Source organism: Anopheles nili, chromosome 2 (genome assembly GCF_943737925.1).
Source record: "Anopheles nili chromosome 2, idAnoNiliSN_F5_01, whole genome shotgun sequence".
Classification (NCBI taxonomy): Eukaryota; Metazoa; Arthropoda; class Insecta; order Diptera; family Culicidae; genus Anopheles; species Anopheles nili.
Genome location: NC_071291.1, coordinates 26,498,030 through 26,516,129, shown reverse-complemented (window position 1 = coordinate 26,516,129; position 18,100 = coordinate 26,498,030). Strand labels below are relative to the sequence as shown.

General features: G+C 47.4%; 4 protein-coding genes across 4 annotated transcripts; 2 read left to right on the top strand and 2 right to left on the bottom strand.

Moving 5' to 3' along the window:
- The first annotated feature begins 628 nt into the window (after positions 1 to 628).
- On the top strand, positions 629 to 4,312 carry LOC128730947 (serine protease gd-like). The gene is made up of 3 exons (XM_053824039.1): positions 629 to 1,243; positions 2,649 to 3,025; positions 3,140 to 4,312. Exons 1-3 carry the CDS (start codon positions 971 to 973, stop codon positions 3,933 to 3,935), a joined length of 1,446 nt encoding a protein of 481 aa, XP_053680014.1. The 5' UTR covers positions 629 to 970; the 3' UTR covers positions 3,936 to 4,312.
- Positions 4,313 to 5,949: 1,637 nt separating this feature from the next.
- On the bottom strand, positions 5,950 to 7,025 carry LOC128731971 (uncharacterized). The gene is made up of 2 exons (XM_053825131.1): positions 6,751 to 7,025; positions 5,950 to 6,654 (listed from the first exon to the last, which is right to left on the bottom strand). The coding sequence occupies exons 1-2, from the start codon at positions 6,985 to 6,987 to the stop codon at positions 6,079 to 6,081; spliced, it is 813 nt and encodes a 270-aa protein (XP_053681106.1). The 5' UTR covers positions 6,988 to 7,025; the 3' UTR covers positions 5,950 to 6,078.
- A 2,636-nt stretch (positions 7,026 to 9,661) lies between these two features.
- LOC128731528 (PAX-interacting protein 1) lies at positions 9,662 to 16,386 on the bottom strand. Its single transcript, XM_053824652.1, has 5 exons — positions 16,279 to 16,386; positions 15,145 to 16,204; positions 11,077 to 15,060; positions 10,733 to 10,961; positions 9,662 to 10,626 (listed from the first exon to the last, which is right to left on the bottom strand). Exons 1-5 carry the CDS (start codon positions 16,384 to 16,386, stop codon positions 10,053 to 10,055), a joined length of 5,955 nt encoding a protein of 1,984 aa, XP_053680627.1. The 3' UTR covers positions 9,662 to 10,052.
- Positions 16,387 to 17,155: 769 nt separating this feature from the next.
- Positions 17,156 to 18,075, top strand: LOC128730892 (NADH-ubiquinone oxidoreductase subunit 8). Its single transcript, XM_053823979.1, has 2 exons — positions 17,156 to 17,273; positions 17,363 to 18,075. The coding sequence occupies exons 1-2, from the start codon at positions 17,237 to 17,239 to the stop codon at positions 17,977 to 17,979; spliced, it is 654 nt and encodes a 217-aa protein (XP_053679954.1). The 5' UTR covers positions 17,156 to 17,236; the 3' UTR covers positions 17,980 to 18,075.
- The last annotated feature ends 25 nt before the right edge of the window (positions 18,076 to 18,100 follow it).

Genomic DNA, 18,100 nt, shown 5'->3' with positions numbered 1-18,100 from the left:
GCGAGAAGGATGATCGTTCAGATGAAAACCCACCGGCGTCAAGCCAGTGTGCCCGGACATGTCGCTATGTGCGTGACCGATCACTAACCGGTAGTAACTGCACGCTAGTGGTGGTATTAGTAGTGGGTTATAAACCAGTGGCGCTTGTAATGCTAGCCGGCTCGTACGTAATCCCGACGCCCGGCTACCAACACCGGTGACCCGGGTTGCGGGCTACCCTCGTCAACATCACCCGCAGCACCACCAGTGTGCAACTACATCTTCAACCGGACGGATCGTGTCGCGGGCGTGTGGGTTGCTTTCGGGCGCGGAATTCTACTATCAGTCGCGAGTGGGCCTGAGATCAGACGTCATCGTCCGCAACGGATCGCGACTTTAAAGGTTGAAACGCCGTGCTTTCTCTCGCTCTCAGTTGCCACATCTCTCTCTCTCTCTGTCTTTCTCGCTCTATCTCACACACTTTCCATCGATCGTGCACGATCGCGCTGTGCAGCATCTCAGCGAGAACTTACGCTGGTTGGCGAGAGAATCTGCGTCTCCGACCAGCCGTTTAATAGTCAAAGCGCACACATTCCGATAAGGACCGGAGCCAAACGGGCGTAGATTCTCGAGCTGGTGGTTTATCGCCTTTGTGGGCTATCCGATTGGGCTCAGTGTGGTAAATTTGGAGTGATCTCATTCTTGAGTTAACCCAGCGATCAAATCCTGCAACTCCCGTGTAGTGACGTCCGAGAATTCTTGTAAAGGAAAATTACAATTAGTAGACTAAAGGGTGCATCTTACGATCCCGTGCCATAGGTTTACTGTGTCTATCTCTCTTTCTCGCCCACCGTGTGAGATCCGTGAGCGAAAGCGCTATAAGAGTGTTGTTTTGAGCCGCCAGTGTCACGTATCCTACCGCGATAGACAGTTGATTTTGGCCTCAGTGAAAAATCACCACCAAAGGACACAGGATTCTAAACACGCGACGATGTTGACAATGCGATTACACGATTCCACCACTGGCGGTGGATTGACACATACGTGTATCTCACTGCTCCTGGTGTTGCTGGGATCGCTAGCCAACAGTCCAGTATTAGCACAACAGGGTCAGTTCCTTCGTTCGCCGTGTCCGAACGTGTTCTCCTACCGGCTGGACGAGGCCACCAACCAAGTGTTTGGCTATGTCGAACTGCACGACCTGCAACCTTCTCAGATGGTCAAACTAAACGTCGATCTGTCGATCGCTGTCGCCGTACCGCAGGTAAGCCACCAACGAAACCCCAACAAACCCTTGCCTACCTGTGCACTAAGGCGCGGTTTGTGAGAAATTCAAATTCGATCCACACATCCCGGAAGCAGTGGCCATTGGACGACCAAACCGGGCCGAAAACTGGTCATATGGTTGGTGTGTTATTTGCGCATGTTTGGGGATTTTCAGGAAACTTGAAATTTAAATTTTGAACACCGCAAATGTTGCTTCCGTCAGTGAACGATCAATTCGGAAGCGAACGATCACCGGCCTGTGAGATCATCTAGCAAACATAAAGCACCCACTTCAGAGGCTTCTCGAATCGAGGAGCTTTTTGACGTTTTTACGAAATAATTTTAAGGCAAAGCGATTTTGTGCAAACCCCATCAATGTTTGAAGAAGCTCGTTTTTCGAAACAGGTTTGGATGGTCGTAAATATGCCATATGCTATGATATAAGCCAAAGACCCTTATCCATAAAAATGATCCTCTGTATGTGTCGGTACGAAGAATGGAAGCACTTTTCCATTTTCTAAATGGATTTATATTCATTTCAATTCAGAGCATAGCTTTTGATTGAGTATCTTAATAGCATCAGCTACATTTCGTTTCCCAATGCTGAAATGTATTGCTAGATTTATTCTTGAATGTATACTCTACATCGAAATGCATTACATAGACATGCGTATGTTAAAGTCTAACGAAAATGTCTTTGAACTGGTTTATAACGAGAACTATGAGACAATATAGCACTGCAAAAACATGGATTTCATAACAATTATCCTCCTTCGAATATTCACCACTCCTTTACAACATGAACTACTGCAAAAGTTACTCCACGCGATGGCCCGCAACTTATTGTGATTGGGACAATCTATTTATTCGTTGTCACTCCAAGGTAGCCTTGTTGTGTACACTATCAATCAATGATAGTAGATGCAAACCCGGGCGCTTCTGCAGATAAGGTGGAAATCCCTGACGATGCTGGGAGCCCATGCGGGAAGTTATATGTGTGGATGGCAACGTCGTCCGGAGGAGAGCCGTTGCATCTTTGCTGTCACAATTCCACGTCCCGCTGCGGTCTGGTAAATCCAAAATCCACTGATTATACGCAGTTTCTACGACTCAGCGAGGTGGGGAAAACCTGTTTTTGGCTGGCCGACTAGCGCGACATCGGTAACGAAATGACAATATTTTCATCGACTTTCTTAGCAAAATCGCGCTGCTTGCATCGAATCGTTACATTTCTATTCCAATGCAATGCCAAAGAATTTTAATTTTATATGTCCTGGAAGAATAGAAGAAATTCTTTCGCATTTCCTTGATACTGTCGATCGACAAAACGTATTTAATTTCCCGTAATATTAAATATTTTTTGTTATTCCAACGCATCTGTAATATTTTCTACCTTTTTTCAGAACAACGTCGGCTCCATCACGTTGATCAAATCGAAGGAACAATCGATCGCTGGTATCGCGAGAAACGAACCGGTCCAGTATCGAGTTAATTTTCCCTTCAACAACGTCATACCGAGCGTGCTGGCTATCAGCGTGAATGGCCAAACCATCTGTACCGGTAGGAGAGTAACTGGCCAGATAGTCACCACCATCAATCTGGAGCACTCGCTGTTCCCACATACGCACCTTGTTACAAATAACGAAAACCCAATAAACACCATCCCGTACTATCCGGTGCAACAGCGGCCAACCAGACCACCGCAGCCCATCGCAACGGAGCGGCCAATTGTGGTGCAACCAGAACGTCCTGTGGTGGCTCCAACTCCCTCACAGGCCAGGTAAATGGCGGAACCGGAAAAATGCAAATGATCATTTGTCCCGGCATATATTAATGAGTACTAAATCAATACTAGCATATGTAATGAGCTATTGTCGCTTTGTAACTATTGTAGCACTTGTGGACAACCGGCAGCAGTGTACAACCGCCTCTCGATCAACGGTGTCCGTACACCCAAGGGTCAGTTCCCGTGGGCTGTACCGATCTTCGACACCGGTGTGCCATCAAAGCCGATTTACATCTGCGGCAGTACGATCATCACCCAGCGGCACTTGGTGACGGCAGCTCACTGCATGTACCATCCTAACGATGGTTCGCAACGGAGCGAAAATGACCTGACGACAGTACCGGGCATGTACAACATCGATAACTTCTTCGAGCAGGACCTGCAGGAGCGAGGAATCGCGAAAATATTCATCCACGATGACTACTTCTACGAGGAAGGCGGCGTGACGGATTCTGACCTCGCGGTGTTAAAGATGGACCAGGCGATCACGTACACTGATCTGATCCGTCCGATCTGCTTGTGGAGCGAAAGTGACAATCTGGAGCAGATCGTCAACATTAAGGGCTTTGTGTCGGGTTGGGGTATTACCCAGAACGGTTCGTCCTCTTACCCAAGCTACGTGACGGCGACGGTCGTTGATCGGCGGGATTGTGCCCGCAAGTTGGACCGGTTCATCTCGGCCACCGCGCGTTTGTTCTGTGCGGATGGGCATGGATCGGTACCGTGTAGAGGTGATTCTGGCAGTGGACTTGTCATCAAGCGCGGAACGACGTATTTCCTGCGAGGGATCGTGTCTATCGGCCAGTACGATTTAGTAACACTCCAATGTGACACCACTAAGTACGTCGTTTATACGGACGTCGCACCATATCGTTACTGGTTATCGAAGACCATCAAAACGTAGTTTACACTGCTCGTCCAGCATCCAGCCATTGTGAACGAATGCGAAATCCTAGCGCCCAGCCAGGTATCTCGTATACCTGACACTTTAATGACACTTTAAAGGTTGTGCGCAACCGACTGTGAGCCTTTAAACGATCACCGGATATTGGCGATCACACACGAGGTAAAAGGCATATCTAAGAGATCCTTTTGCCATCTGTAACTGATATTTTACATAAAAAAATCATATGATAAATATTAAATAAAAAGCTGAATGGAGAACGTGAACGTATATTCCAGCACCAACTCAAGTCAATAATACAAAGAAAATAAATGGTATATGTCGTAGTAACTAGCTTTTAGATCGTATTAAATTAGTGCAATAAGCTTATGCTCCATCCCAATAAAAGGAAAACTTGTTGGCTATTCGTATACCAAGAGATTTGGCAACCATCATCCATCGCCAGTGTCATACAGGTCAACGAGGCTTTATACCTAAACTTTCTTGGCAAGATTCTGAAGCTGTTTTGAGTATCTCCCCGCGAAGAAATGAAGCCTTCGAAATTAGGTTGGATGCAAATAGGATCTGTTATATTAGCTAACTCGAGTAAAATATTTGAACGAATATTTTAACAAGGTTTGGTGAAAAGGAATTAACTAAACCTAAAAATGTTGAATGAAGGAAGCGGAATCCTAATGATTTTTTGCCTGTCGTGAAAAGTCCAAGGAATGCTATCAATTTTGCAAGAATATGTTCACAAGACTGCATGAGCTATGGAAGATATAAAACAAATAAAACATGATGACTTAGATAAGAAAGCTATCTAAAAGGAAAACCAAATTCAATGAACTTTTCTAAATTAAGTCATATAAGCAACGATCACCTGCGCTATGTAGTTTTCTGATACTGCAGAATTAAATAGATCATTCATGAGCAAGAGTTTTCCAACGGTCAATCATGTAAGAGCAAAACTAGGAGCAATTGTTGAGTAAGAACATAATAAGGGACGTAAGTTGGATTAATCATGAATCTGATGATTTAAATCAAACACGCGTGTTCTAAATCCAACATACATATTTTCCTTTTCATGACAGAAATTACAACGAAGCAGAAATACATAGTTTACTACCTCGAAATTAAAGACATATCCTTTCAATTTCGACATTCAACTGAAATATGAAGTCCCCGTTATGTTTTCAACACTTTGTGTAGAAGCTCAAAACCATACCAACCAGACCAAATGTAGTGATACTAAGCATTTTATCTTCGGAACCTTGCAGTTTCAATGCTTTACGTTTAGCTGGTTTTAATTTTCAAACTCTCCGACATAAAATGTGTAAACTGTGATCTCATGCATCCTGCAAAGCAGGTTTTAACGGAGCAAAACATAAACATTCTTCTTTGAGAAGGTGCGGATTTTACTGCCGTTCCGTGCATTAAATCCACCCTCTTACTCGCGTTTCGATAGCGACGGCATCGAAGCAGATCTAGATTGAAATTAAAACATAACGCGACCAAGTCCGCTCAACGTTCTCTCGTTGATCGGCCATCGTTGATGGCCTTATCGGAACCTTGAAATCCTCAGCCACATGTCGGATGGGGGACGAAAAGGTTCAAACGCTAACCAAGCGACATGGTCGGCGCAAAGTAGCCGCGTAAGTCACGCGGGTAAAGCGAATAAAAGGAAGCTCCACACCGGGGAGAAACCAAACCGTCGGCATCGTGACATTGCTCCCCCTTGGTTGTGGTGAGTCACGGAAAGCTCGATTAAGATAAAACTTGTTCTCCGACACCGGTGATTCCAAAGGAAACAGGTTGATCAAACCCATTAATTAATGCACGTACAAATACACACACACACACATGGCGGCAAAAATGCAGGAACATCCATATAAGTACATTATCACAGATACCGCACACGCGGCATACCGCGGCGATGGACTGTGACTAAAAAAAATAATCTTTATTCAAATGGATTTAATTTGTGGCTCGAACATCCACGAACCATGTCTGCCGTGCTGAATGGTACCAGAAAGTGGTAGAAACTTCTCTCGCAGCTGTCCGGGAGGCTGATTTTGTGTGTGTGTTTTTTTTTTGTAACGTTTCTTAATGGAGATGTCCTACGGCCTAAGCACGCTGCATATCGGCATGTTCCAGCGAAGCGTTACGTCAGTTTATCTCGCACGAACGATGGCACTTCCAGCTCACCCAAGGGCAGAGATGTTGCACCGCCGGGTGAAATAATCTGCTTACGGTAGGTGATCTCCTCCCGGATGTATTTCACCGACGTGCTGTTGTCCTGCGGGTTGCTCGTTTCCTCCGTGCGCTCGATCGTACGCTGGTATTCGTGCTGGATTGCGGGCGACTCGCTCTGAATTATGGAGGTCGAAACTGTGGGTTCTTTGGGCTTCGGAAGAGCCACCACCGGTGCGACGGTTGGGTTGACCCGTGCCGGAGGTTTCAGATCGTAGCTCGGACTCGCCGGCAGTATCCGGGTGTGGTCACAACTACCCTGGCATTGGTCCGCCCGAATGAAGTGCGACAGTGTCACGGAGGTGACGATGGAACCAGCATCTCCCGGCCCGCTGCACAGCACCTGTCCGTTGAGGGTGATTTTCTTCAGCTTCGGCAACGGATCCTGGATAGGGAAGTTGACGCGGTACGTCACGCCACGTTGGTTGCGGAATTGGTCCGAAATTTTGGCTTTATCCTCCATGACTTCGATCGAGCCGAGGTATTTCTGTGATATTTTTTTGGGTGAGAATAAACGCAATTAGTTTGAAAAAAAAAAAACATTTGCCTATCATCTAAGCCTTACGTGCAATGATCTACGTACCGTGTGAAGCTCGGCATGAATCGAAAAATGTAGCTCCAAAGTAGCGGTATTGTGGACTGGCTGATCGCGCGTATCCACGACACCGTAGATCTGCTGCTTCACGTTATCCTTCTCGTACCGGAAGATGTTCGGGCAGGGTGAATCTCCGTTCGGGACATTGTTCGGTATTGCACCGGCCAAGGTACGCTCAATCAGCAACACAACCACCAGCACAAGGTATGCCACGAATCGTGCCATCACTGCTCCAAAGCCAGGATCGACGATCAGGATCAATCAGGAGTCAGGCAAACTAGCACACGATTGAACAGGACACCTGGCACCAACCACTGACGCTGACTTCAGAAGGAATTCGATGGCTCCGTACACACTACGTACACTGTGGCGAGCTGGAGCGAGAATAAAATTCTCGACCGTACCGGCACATGCTTAAATGTGAGCCCGTTCGATCGCGCGTGTTCGGTTGCCGACAGACGATCGAGTTCGGCGGCAGCACGTCTTAGCGATCGTAAGCTTCACGCGATCCGCGAGAGCTTAGGAGGTTATTCGCGTGCCACATACCACCACCAATCTCTCTACACCGACACGCCGGCGTGCGATTCGCCTAACACATATTATGTTTTCCTACTGTTGGTCTTTTTTTTGTTCGCTTTAGATTTGCATTGATAATGATGCCGGCGTTTTGGGTGGTAGATGAGCCTCGTCCACGGATCAGTTTGATGAATCTCGCCGGACGGGGGTTTCTTTCGCTTTTGGCTTCTTATTGATTCGTTACGATTAGTACTGATGTGTGTTTTACCCGTCCAGCTGGTCGCATGTGAGCTGCAAAAGCGACTCGATTCCCACCCCTATTAGCGGAGGATCCTGTAGCGAACCAGGCGATGGTTCATGGGGTGAAGGCGTTAAAAGAGGCGCGTCCGAGCCATTTCATGTTGTCGAAACGTCGGCGCCGATGCGTAATGAAACCTAAGAAGATCAGCGCCCCACGTTCGCTCCAGGATATCGTCGTTTTATTAGGTTCCATCGCAGAGAGAAATGTGCGCTTACGATTGCGACGCCGTGGAAGAACAATTTCGACAGCAAATTGCTGTAATCTAGGGATTGAAAAGGACTCTGTAACAAAATTTTTGAATGTATCGGTGTACAATTGCAATTTTCTCTAGGCTAATTGACGTGTTAAGAGCACATTCAAGTGACCGAGATAATACCAATTTAGTTAAGTGCATAAATAGTGAACTCATGGTTGGTGAATCGATGCACACATACCATTTTGTACGAGACAGCATTCTTTAACAAGCTTGGAAATCACAAAATTAAACGGATTTCCCATTCAATCCCTGTTTATCAAAATGATAGAGTAGTCCATACAAGAAGCCAATCAGCACTCAAAATGACAGCTTCTTATCTTGCTGTAATGAATGTACGGTAGAAAAATATTTACTCCAATCCCGCTACGCTACTTGAACGTGATTTATACACATGCATTCAAATCAAAGAAAATCCTAAATGACGCGATAGGTCGACATACAGGGGACGACAGCCCAACTTATATGTTAGCTTAACGGTTACTAAACAGCCGTTTTCAGCCCGAAACAACTCGGGATGGAAAGCTTTTGGAATTGAATCCTTTGAAGCGAAAATCTTTTAGCAAAATGATAATACCGAAACATCGAATAGCACTCTAGGGGATACGGCACGCAGTGGAAATTCGATCACTGGCGCCAGCGTTCATGTTAAGCGTTTGCGTTATGGATTTAAATGGCGTCGGATATCGAATTGACCGGATCGTAAAACTGTGGATGGAATTGTAGTTTTTACGACTTATTAATGTTTAACCCTTGCCGAGGCGCTACACTCTCCATGACACTTCCCCTTCGCCTCATTCGCTTAACCCGCAAAAATCGATGAATTCAATCGATTCACACCCGGAAAAGAAAGAACGCCACCCACATGGTGGTTGGCACATTTCGCTGGCAGAACGCTTGTGAACGTTACGAGCGCGAATTCAAAATTCCACCATATATCATACTATCCGCCAGCTTAGCGTTTTGTCGGTAGCTTCTGTTTGCAGGCGGTTTATTTTTTTGTTGTTGTTGGAGGCCTGGGCGAACCGAAAATGCGGCATCCACTGGAACGCAACACTGGAAGCTGCTTATGGCGCAACGTTAGTGGCCGGTGGGTTGGTTCGGTCCAATAATCCCGTCAAAATGCGACCGCATCCGCGACAAACATCCGCTTCTACCGGCGCCACTGCTGGCAGTTTTCAGTTCAGCATTCGTTAGCACGTTGACGGCTATTAATTGGCCAACTCTTAGCCCCCTAAACCAGCTACCGGCTGCTAAGCTGCGTGTCTGGTGGCCGTTGACACATGACACCTCTCTGGATCTGGCTCGAACACACACACGGGCCCCGGCTGTGGGCTGATCGTCGATCACCGATGATCGTTTGAATAATTTTATGCTTTTTATTGATTTGCTAATAACGTATACAGTTTCTAACGATGTCCCACCCCCCTTCGGCTGGACATTCCACCCGATGGCGTGTCTGTTTTCCGTCTTGTAGCAAATATTGTTCCAGCTCATTGAGGCGCCACTCGTTAGTGTCTGCTGAACATGATACGTCGTGATTCTCGCCCATGCCTTGGTAAAAGCATCAGCATGGGGTTCTCTCGTTCGTTTGTCTAACGTCTAGTTTTGGCTGCTACTTTCGACAACCTGATGAATTGAGGTGTTAGTGTCATGGTTTTTCTACTACTTTTTATAACCGTTTTCGTCATTTGCACCATTTGCGATGCATTTATCAAATAATTGTGTAGAAAAATATCAAGAATATGCCTATACGCGCAAAACTAAATTAAGATACTAAACATTACGCACGCTTCATTCAGAATCAAATCTATAGTATTTTATTTATCTTCGACAGATCGTTAAAACCTGATATATATTTTTTTCAATTAAAAATGTACAATTCGTTACATATACACAATTCTACCCCCTCACATTGTTCCATCGACAGTGAGAGGTGGAGGATCTATTTCAGCGTTGTTCTTATACTACATAGAGAGATAACTAGTATTTTTCTTCCGATTTTAGCCGAGTTTGCTGCTGAAATCTGTGTTGTTCTCTCACCATGCGCCAGTACTAAATTCTTAAAACTAATAAACTTTACACTTGCCCTATCTGCCCGATATATTGCTTTTGTATAACATCCTTTAGGACTTCTAGTTGTCGCACATTCGCACATGTTCGCGTGAGCTATTAACTTGCATCCCTCGAAGCGAGAACGGTGCACCGGAGAGATACCGTCTAGGACCCAAGTTCCCACTTGATGATGTGCGGTTCGATGCACAAACGCTGTTGCATGATCGATTGCATCACGTACTCGGTGGTGCATATTTGACATACCGCATGCTTAGCCTTCTGGATGAACGGCTGTATGATGACCCGATCTTCCGGGCAGCTCACGATCACATAACTACCCGGTTTGTCCGCGTTCGCCTCGCGTATCCGCTTGATCGTGCGTGGGTTCTTCTCCACTACGCCACCACTTAGCTCGATCATCTGCCGCACGTCTCTACAGGCCGGTTTCACCTGTGGCGTCACGAAGAACACCTTACCCTCGAAAAGCTTGCCACGGGTTGGTGTCTCAAGCACCTTTTGCAGGTCGCACTTGAACTGCTCGTTCAGCTCGCCCACCTCCAGCAGATAGCCGTCCAAGGGCAGAAAGTACCCAGCCACGGCGCTGTCCGACACCCATTTGCTGTTAACTAAATGTCGCGCGGTCGGTAGCGCAAGGATCAGCTTCACCGTGCGGGCCACACGCGTCATGACCAGATGGGTAGCTTCCGTCGAATTTGTTGTCACCTTTCCACCGAGTGTTCTGCGCACGGAACGGCCGGATAATAAGAGCAAGAAATAGATAACGAAAGAGAAAATGTCCCATGAATCCTGTGGCGTATGGTACATAAACAATTGCTTATACATACATTACGGCACGCGTCAGACCGTCGGTATTGTCGACCTGCGAGAACAAGACATGTGGTATGGCATCGGACGACGGTTGACGCTGGCAGACTATCTCCGCGGGGATCGGTTCCATCGGCGGAAGAGTGCGCTGTTTTTTCAACCCACTTGCCGGCGGTGGAAGTTCACTAAGAATTCGCTTCACTCGTTCGTGGGATTCCTGAGTCAGATTTATCGGTGACTTCCAAGCAGCTACATGAAACAAGAAAAGACGGGTACAAATGGTAAGCAAGTTTATCTCTATTACGCAACGATCACAAACAAGCATCGCTGAAGCTACTGGTACTGGTAAAAAAAGCATACTTACTCATCAAGTGCAGCACCAGGTTGTAATCGACGCGGAAGTGACAGCTCAGGTTAAACTGCTGGTACTTGCTTGCTTCGCACTGCTGCATCGCATTCAGGTTTCCGAGCAGGATGTCACTCAACCAGAGAGTATTTACGGCCGGAATGTTCCAGTCCTTCGCGTACTTGTATTTTTGATTTTCCACCTGTCGGCAGATCAGTACGGTGTTCGATTTCGAGAAGTAGGGCGTCATGCGGGCCCCGGACTCCTCGATCATCTGTCTGATGCGGACGCGCTCGTCTCCCTCGAAACCTGTGATGCACATGTTATGCTTGGTGGCAGGCTTTTGGTTGCCGAATATCGCCGGTGTCGGTAGATGCAACGCCTCCCAAGGTGGCAACAGTTGTCGCTTAATTACAATATCATTCAGCCAGTAGCTGGTGATGCAACGCTTGGCATCGCGAATCGCCTGCATTACGACGCCATGGCGCTGCGATCGACATAGCACGTGCGTTACTTTGGGTCCGTAGTACGGTTCAATCTCGCCGCCGTGCTTTTTAATGACAAACTTCCACTGACTGATCTCCTCCGATCCGTGCGTCTCATCGTACTCGATAATGTGGAAGGTGCATCCAAGCAGAAACAGATCGGGATGCAGCTTGAGATTGGGATTGTGACCGTAGTATTGCGGTCGGTGGAGCGGTGCGGGCCGTCCAGGACTGAACTGCGCCGGACCTCCTTTCATTGCAGCCACTGCGGCCGATTGCATCATCACGCCAGGGCCTCCTGCTCCGGGCGGTATTGGGATGATGCTGGGCGCACCACCAGCCGTCTGGACGATTACAGGACCACCGTTGGGGCCTACGCCGATACCACCCGGACCGCCAGCTACCGATATGCCGCTATTGGTGATATTTCCAAGCGTTCTGCGAACCACCTGCTGTTGCAGTTGTTGCTGCTGGTGAACCTGTTGCTGTACGTGTTGTTGTTGGGCTTGTTGCTGCTGCTGCTGTTGCTGCTGTGGTTGTTGTAAAGCAAGCAACTCCTGTGGAGAGCGTCCTATTGGTTGATGCACAGCGGCATTGTGTTGTGCTGTCATCAAACGCAGCGTACCGGCCGCTGAAGGTTCCGCATTGCTACCACCTTGTGCAGCATTACCGTCAACCAAGGTGGCAGGACCACCAGTTACCGTTCCACCGTTGCCCAACCGGCTGGACAGCATGTTTGCTAGAGCCGTTTTTGTTTTGTTCTGCATCTGCTGCTGAGCCTGCATCGAGCTGTTGGTTCCATCCACTTGCGTCTGGGACGATGTCGGTTGTGGTGGACCCGTTGCACACCCCACGAGTGTCTGTTGCTGTACGACCATCGTGCTGCCGTCTGCGCCGATGACCACTTCCTGCGGAAAACCACCGGGTGCACGTGGTGACATTATTTGTCCCTGCAAAGGCGAAGAACCGGCCTGTTGGGCTGCCGCCGCAGCGGCCTGTTGCTGATTTTTCTGCACCTGTTCACGCTGAAGTTGCATCTGCAGTAAACGGTGCTGCTGCAAACGCTGCTGCTGCTGTTGTGCGGGCGTTGTGTTCGGATCTACCGGATACGGTGTTCCGGGACCGGCACCGCTTCCAACCGTTTGCTGCGTTATCGGGCTCAGCCCTGGGGTTCCGGGTTGGCGCACGACAACCTGGCGTGCGTTTTGATGTTGTTGCTGCTGCTGCTGTTGCTGATGTTGCAGCCATCGAACCTGCTGCTGTTGGTTCAAACCGGGAGGCATCGGACTCCGGATGACTATTTGCTGCCGTGCGCCTGGATGAGCACCCGGATGAGCTGGTCGGCCCTGGAATGCTGCCTGCTGACGCTGCATTAGATTATGTTTGGCTTGCAGGCGACTTATGTACTCCTGCTGACCGGCCGGGTCTAATTTCATCAGTTCCTCACGCGCTTGTGGGTCCAGCTGAATCAGCTGTCGTTGCATTTGCGGCCTTAATGTTGTGCGGATAAACTGCGGCTGACCAACTTGTTGCTGACCCGGAGGCAACCCCTGTGGAGATTGTACAATCGTTTGCTGCACTATTGTCGCTCCGGGAGGAATCATAGTGGCTCCCTGTTGCTGCTGCTGCTGCTGAATTGGAGACTGCTGCATCTGTGTCTGGGGTGACTGTGACTGGAAAGGAGTTCCTGGCTGCGCTTGCTGCTGTAATGGGCTCTGCGGTGTCCATTGTGATTGTGGTGTACCTGGCGGTTGCGTTGGTGTTTGTGGTTGCTGTTGTTGCATCATTTCGTTCCCGCCAAGACCAGCTTGAACCATTTGTTGCTCACCTGAAGCCCCGCCAATCATCAATTGCTGTTGTTGTTGCTGCTGCCCAGCATTGGGAGCCATTATTTGCTGTTGCATAATCGCTTGTTGGTTGGATTGCATGCCTGAAGACTGCAAAACTTGTGTAGTTCCGTTTGGCCCAATAGTCTGTTGAATTATTTGCTGCTGTTGCTGCTGCTGCGATTGCTGCGGATGTTGATTCGGACCCACAGACTGTTGAATGACTTGTTGCTGATTTATTATCAACTGCTGCTGTTGTGGCTGCTGTACTATAGTGCCCTGCTGCATAACAGAATTTGGCTGTTGTTGTTGTGGTTGCTGTTGTACAACGATAGTCTGTGGTTGCCCGTTGGAGGAAGTTTGAATGATTTGCTGCTGCATAGGTGGTTGCTGTCCAAGCAACTGCTGTTGTTGCTGCTGTGCTTGAGGTTGCTGGGTTTGCATCAACGATGCACCTTGCTGTAATTGTGATCTCTGCTGCATCATAACAGTTCCAGCTCCCGTATCCTGTGAAGACAAAATAGCGCGTTGCTGAACCATCTGCTGTTGTTGTTGGGCGTTAGACGTCATCGATCCAGCGCTGCTGACCATTATTTGCTGCTGCTGCTGTTGTGGTTGCTGTTTTTGCTGCTGCTGAAGTTGTTGCATGTATTGCACACGCTGTTGAGGATTTAGTTGCTGCATACCAGAGCCAGATATTATTTGCTGCTGGTTGGTCGATTGGTTTATTATGACAATATTCTGCCCACTGGTTTGGCCAGATCCCGGCGGCCCTTGAAAAACCTGCTGCTGAACAATACGTTGAACTACCTGTGGTGGTCCAGGCTTCATTTGCTGCTGTTGCATCTGTTGCTGCAATTGGAGCTGTTGTTGTTGTTGCTGCTGCTGCTGCTGCTGCTGCTGCTGAATTGAATGTATTTGCACTTGCTGTGGCATGGACTGTCCGAGCTGTTGATCTTGCGATGATTGCTCCACAACCACTTGTTTCGTTACCGTTTGATAGTTCACTCCCACTGGTTGTTGAATAATTGTTTGCTGAATAAACTTCGGTTGCCCGCCTTGTTGTTGGCTGCTCGACGCTAATGCACTGCTGTTGCCCATCATTGCCATCTGCTGTCCTGGTCCTGCCGACAAAGAAGAAGTGGTCATGATACTGCCCTGCTGAAAATGGGTCTGATGTATTCCCTGATGGGCCATACCTGTGCGCTGCACCTGTATAATTTGTTGCTGAAGAGGCTGTGACTGCGATACGGGAATCGCCTGTTGTCCTTGTTGCAGCTGTTGCTGTCCTGCTGGCAGCTGAGCTTGATTAATTGTTATTTGCCGCACAATCTGCTTGGGCTGCCCATCTGGGCCGGTTTGAGTTGTGGTAACGGTGGCTTGACTAAACTGAGGCTGGATCTGCCCACCAGGCTGTTGTTGCTGAGTGAGCCCACTTTTATAAAGAACTTGAATATTTTGCTTCCCAGGTGTCGATTGCTGTTGTTGGCCCTGCGCTTGTTGTACGTTGTTTTGTAACGGTGTTTGTATTATTTGCTGAATAATTGTACCACCTGCTGACGATGTGGGCTGGTAATTTATGTTGGTTTGTTGCATTGTCTGAGGCTGAGTTGTATGAGGTGGTTGTTGCAGAGATTGTTGTAAGATATTACTACTTCCTGAACTCATAGTGACTTGTAATTGCTGCTGCTGTTGCTGTAATTGTAGTTGATGCTGTTGTTGCAGCTGTTGATGCTGCTGCTGTTGTTGTAACTGTTGGTGCTGTAACTGTTGATGCTGTTGCTGTTGTTGCTGCTGCTGCTGCTGTTGGTGTTGCTGCTGTTGGTGTTGCTGCTGTTGCTGTTGTTGTTGCTGCTGTTGTTGCTGTTGTTGCTGCTGTTGTTGCTGCTGTTGTTGCTGCTGCTGTTGCTGCTGTTGTTGCTGTTGCTGCTGTTGTTGCTGCTGCTGTTGTTGTTGCACTTGAAGAGCTTTTTGCAGTTGCTGTTGCTGCTGTTGCAAATTAGACGTCTGAGGAACAGGACCACGTAATCTTTGGGGATTTTGTTGCATCTGTTGCTGCTGTATTTGATGCACCTGTCCTTGAGCCCTCACAAATCTTGGGGATGCCGATTGCAAATGGCTAGTGCTTCCGGTGCTGGAGGATTGTTTCGCTGGAGTGGAACCCTGCTTTACAGTACCATCCGCTGTGGATGTTCGATTTTTGGGATCTTCCTTTTTGCCGTTAGTAGGAACTTCCGTTTTGGCGATACCTTCTTCAAAGTCAAATCCTAAAATGCTATTGAGTGGTTGTTTTTCGGTCGACGCCTTTGCGCCAGCGTTAACGCTCGATTTTTTCAAATACGTTTGTTCCAGTAAAAGCCGAGGATGGTATATTGCAACCGGTTTGAGGCTGCTTGTTTTTAAGCAATCGACCACCCAATCTGGTGTAACTATTTGGACACTCGAACCACAGGTCAAAGCCTTACCGTATGCTTGACCTCGTGCGCTTCCACACACAAGATGCGTTATACTACGGTCTAGGCGAACGCTGAATGTGCCCCCATGGAAGGTGAGTGCTGCATATAGTTTTCGTAGATCGCGACTATCAACCTGCGTCACAGCAAACCGGAGGCCGCAAAATATTCCCGTCTTTAACGGAAAGTAAGCTTTCGTTGAGGCAAGCCGACCAAGTCGAACGGATGCTATCACCCAGGCTTCCGTAACCGAGGGAATGTCATACAATTCGGCAGCCTCAGTTATGTCATTTTCGTCATAGTTAGCTCCACACACAACGTGAGTGCAAAAGTCCATAAATTTCGATAATGACACGCCTCCATCTTCTAGCAGTTTGCTTATCTAAAAATGGGCAATTGTAAGAGAATAACGAATAAACATCATTTACATTTCGTTTCAATCACCGCAAAACATACCTTCGGGTCTAGTGCTCCCGTGATAAAACATTTAACACTCTTGAACAGATCATCCTTCAGCTGCAGGTTCTCCAAATTGCTCCCAACAACGGCAGAATCGTGACTCATTTTTCACAGTAATTGTATCGAATTTTCAGCTAAATACCCGCACCTTTACCACAACCGGCTTAGACGTGTTATCCTTTCGCAAACCATTTGTTTTTGCAAGGAACACCAAGGATAACAAAGCAATCATTCCGAAACGCTCGAGATCGTAGCGGCACAATGATTTGTTTGTGTATTTTGCGGTAACATTTGTTGTTCGAAGTACACCCCGCCCGACCACCCGATCCTATCAGTGATAGGATACACTCATAACAACACTCTACACATTAGCGACACCAGAGCTGTTGTTCAATTCGCAATTCATCGGATGTTTGATGATTCTATTGCGCCATTACGGGAGTATATAAACATCAGCAAAAGCGACGTTTTTAGATGAAACAAACACCAAATCGTATTCACTCCACGACGCGCTTGTTCTTTTCCTCTTCGGCTTTGAAAATTTTATGACGTTTCGGACAGCGAATGATTGTCATTCAAAAACGCTAGATGCGCGAGGTTTCCAAAGAATTTGGTAAGTTACGAGAACATCTTTGAAAAAACAATGCAACTAGATTCATTAAATAGTTTGAACCTTTTACATCATTGCAAAAAAATCACATCTTTTCGCGAAACATGCTATTTCTCCATTGAAGAAAAATGCATATCTCGCACAAGGTATTTACAAACCTAACTAAATCGTGAAAAAGATTGTAAACAAACATGATGGTACCCCTCTTCTTTCTCTGTGTTTACGTAACTTCACAATCACGATCTGTCAAAATTCTCCTGAGCAGGCTAGCCGAAAAGAGTTTTGCAATAGTTTGCAAATAGAAAATTTTCCTCATTTCAGCATACAAATTCGACGGCAGGAACAATGTCGGCTATAAAAATCTTCTCACTGGCGAAACACAGTAAGTTCTGATGGTTCTTCCTGAAACATCCAGAAAAGGACAGGAATTTCACGAATAATATTGTTTTCTTCATTCGTCCGTTTCTCTAGCGAACCTTATGCTGCGGCAGTCTTCGATCGCGGCTGCTGCAAGAAGTTATACCTCGCAGCCAAAACCTGCTGCAATTAAGCCGGAAGAGTACTACTACGTTAATAACAAAGAACAAAGCATGGACATGAACGACATCACCGACCGTGCCGCGCAGACCATATTCTGGGCCGAACTGTTCCGCGGAGCCGCTGTTACTTTGGCTCATATCTTCAAGGAACCGGCCACCATTAATTATCCGTTCGAGAAAGGCCCACTTAGCCCGCGATTCCGTGGAGAGCACGCATTGCGCCGTTATCCAAGTGGAGAGGAACGCTGCATCGCTTGCAAGCTGTGTGAGGCCATATGCCCGGCTCAGGCCATCACCATCGAGGCGGAAGAAAGAGCCGACGGTAGCCGACGTACTACGCGGTACGATATTGATATGACCAAATGCATATACTGTGGCTTCTGCCAGGAGGCATGCCCCGTAGATGCGATCGTCGAAGGACCTAATTTCGAATTCTCGACCGAAACCCACGAAGAGCTATTGTACAATAAGGAAAAACTGCTTAGCAATGGTGACAAGTGGGAATCGGAAATTGCAACCAATATTAACGCCGATTATCTTTACCGCTAGAGCCGCTTAGGCGTTGTTTGGGCAGTCCACACTTGGATAGCAAATGTGTATCATAACAACTAATTAACACTGAAACAAAATAAAGCCACCAGGCTTCAACCGTTTATTCTGCTTCTCTATA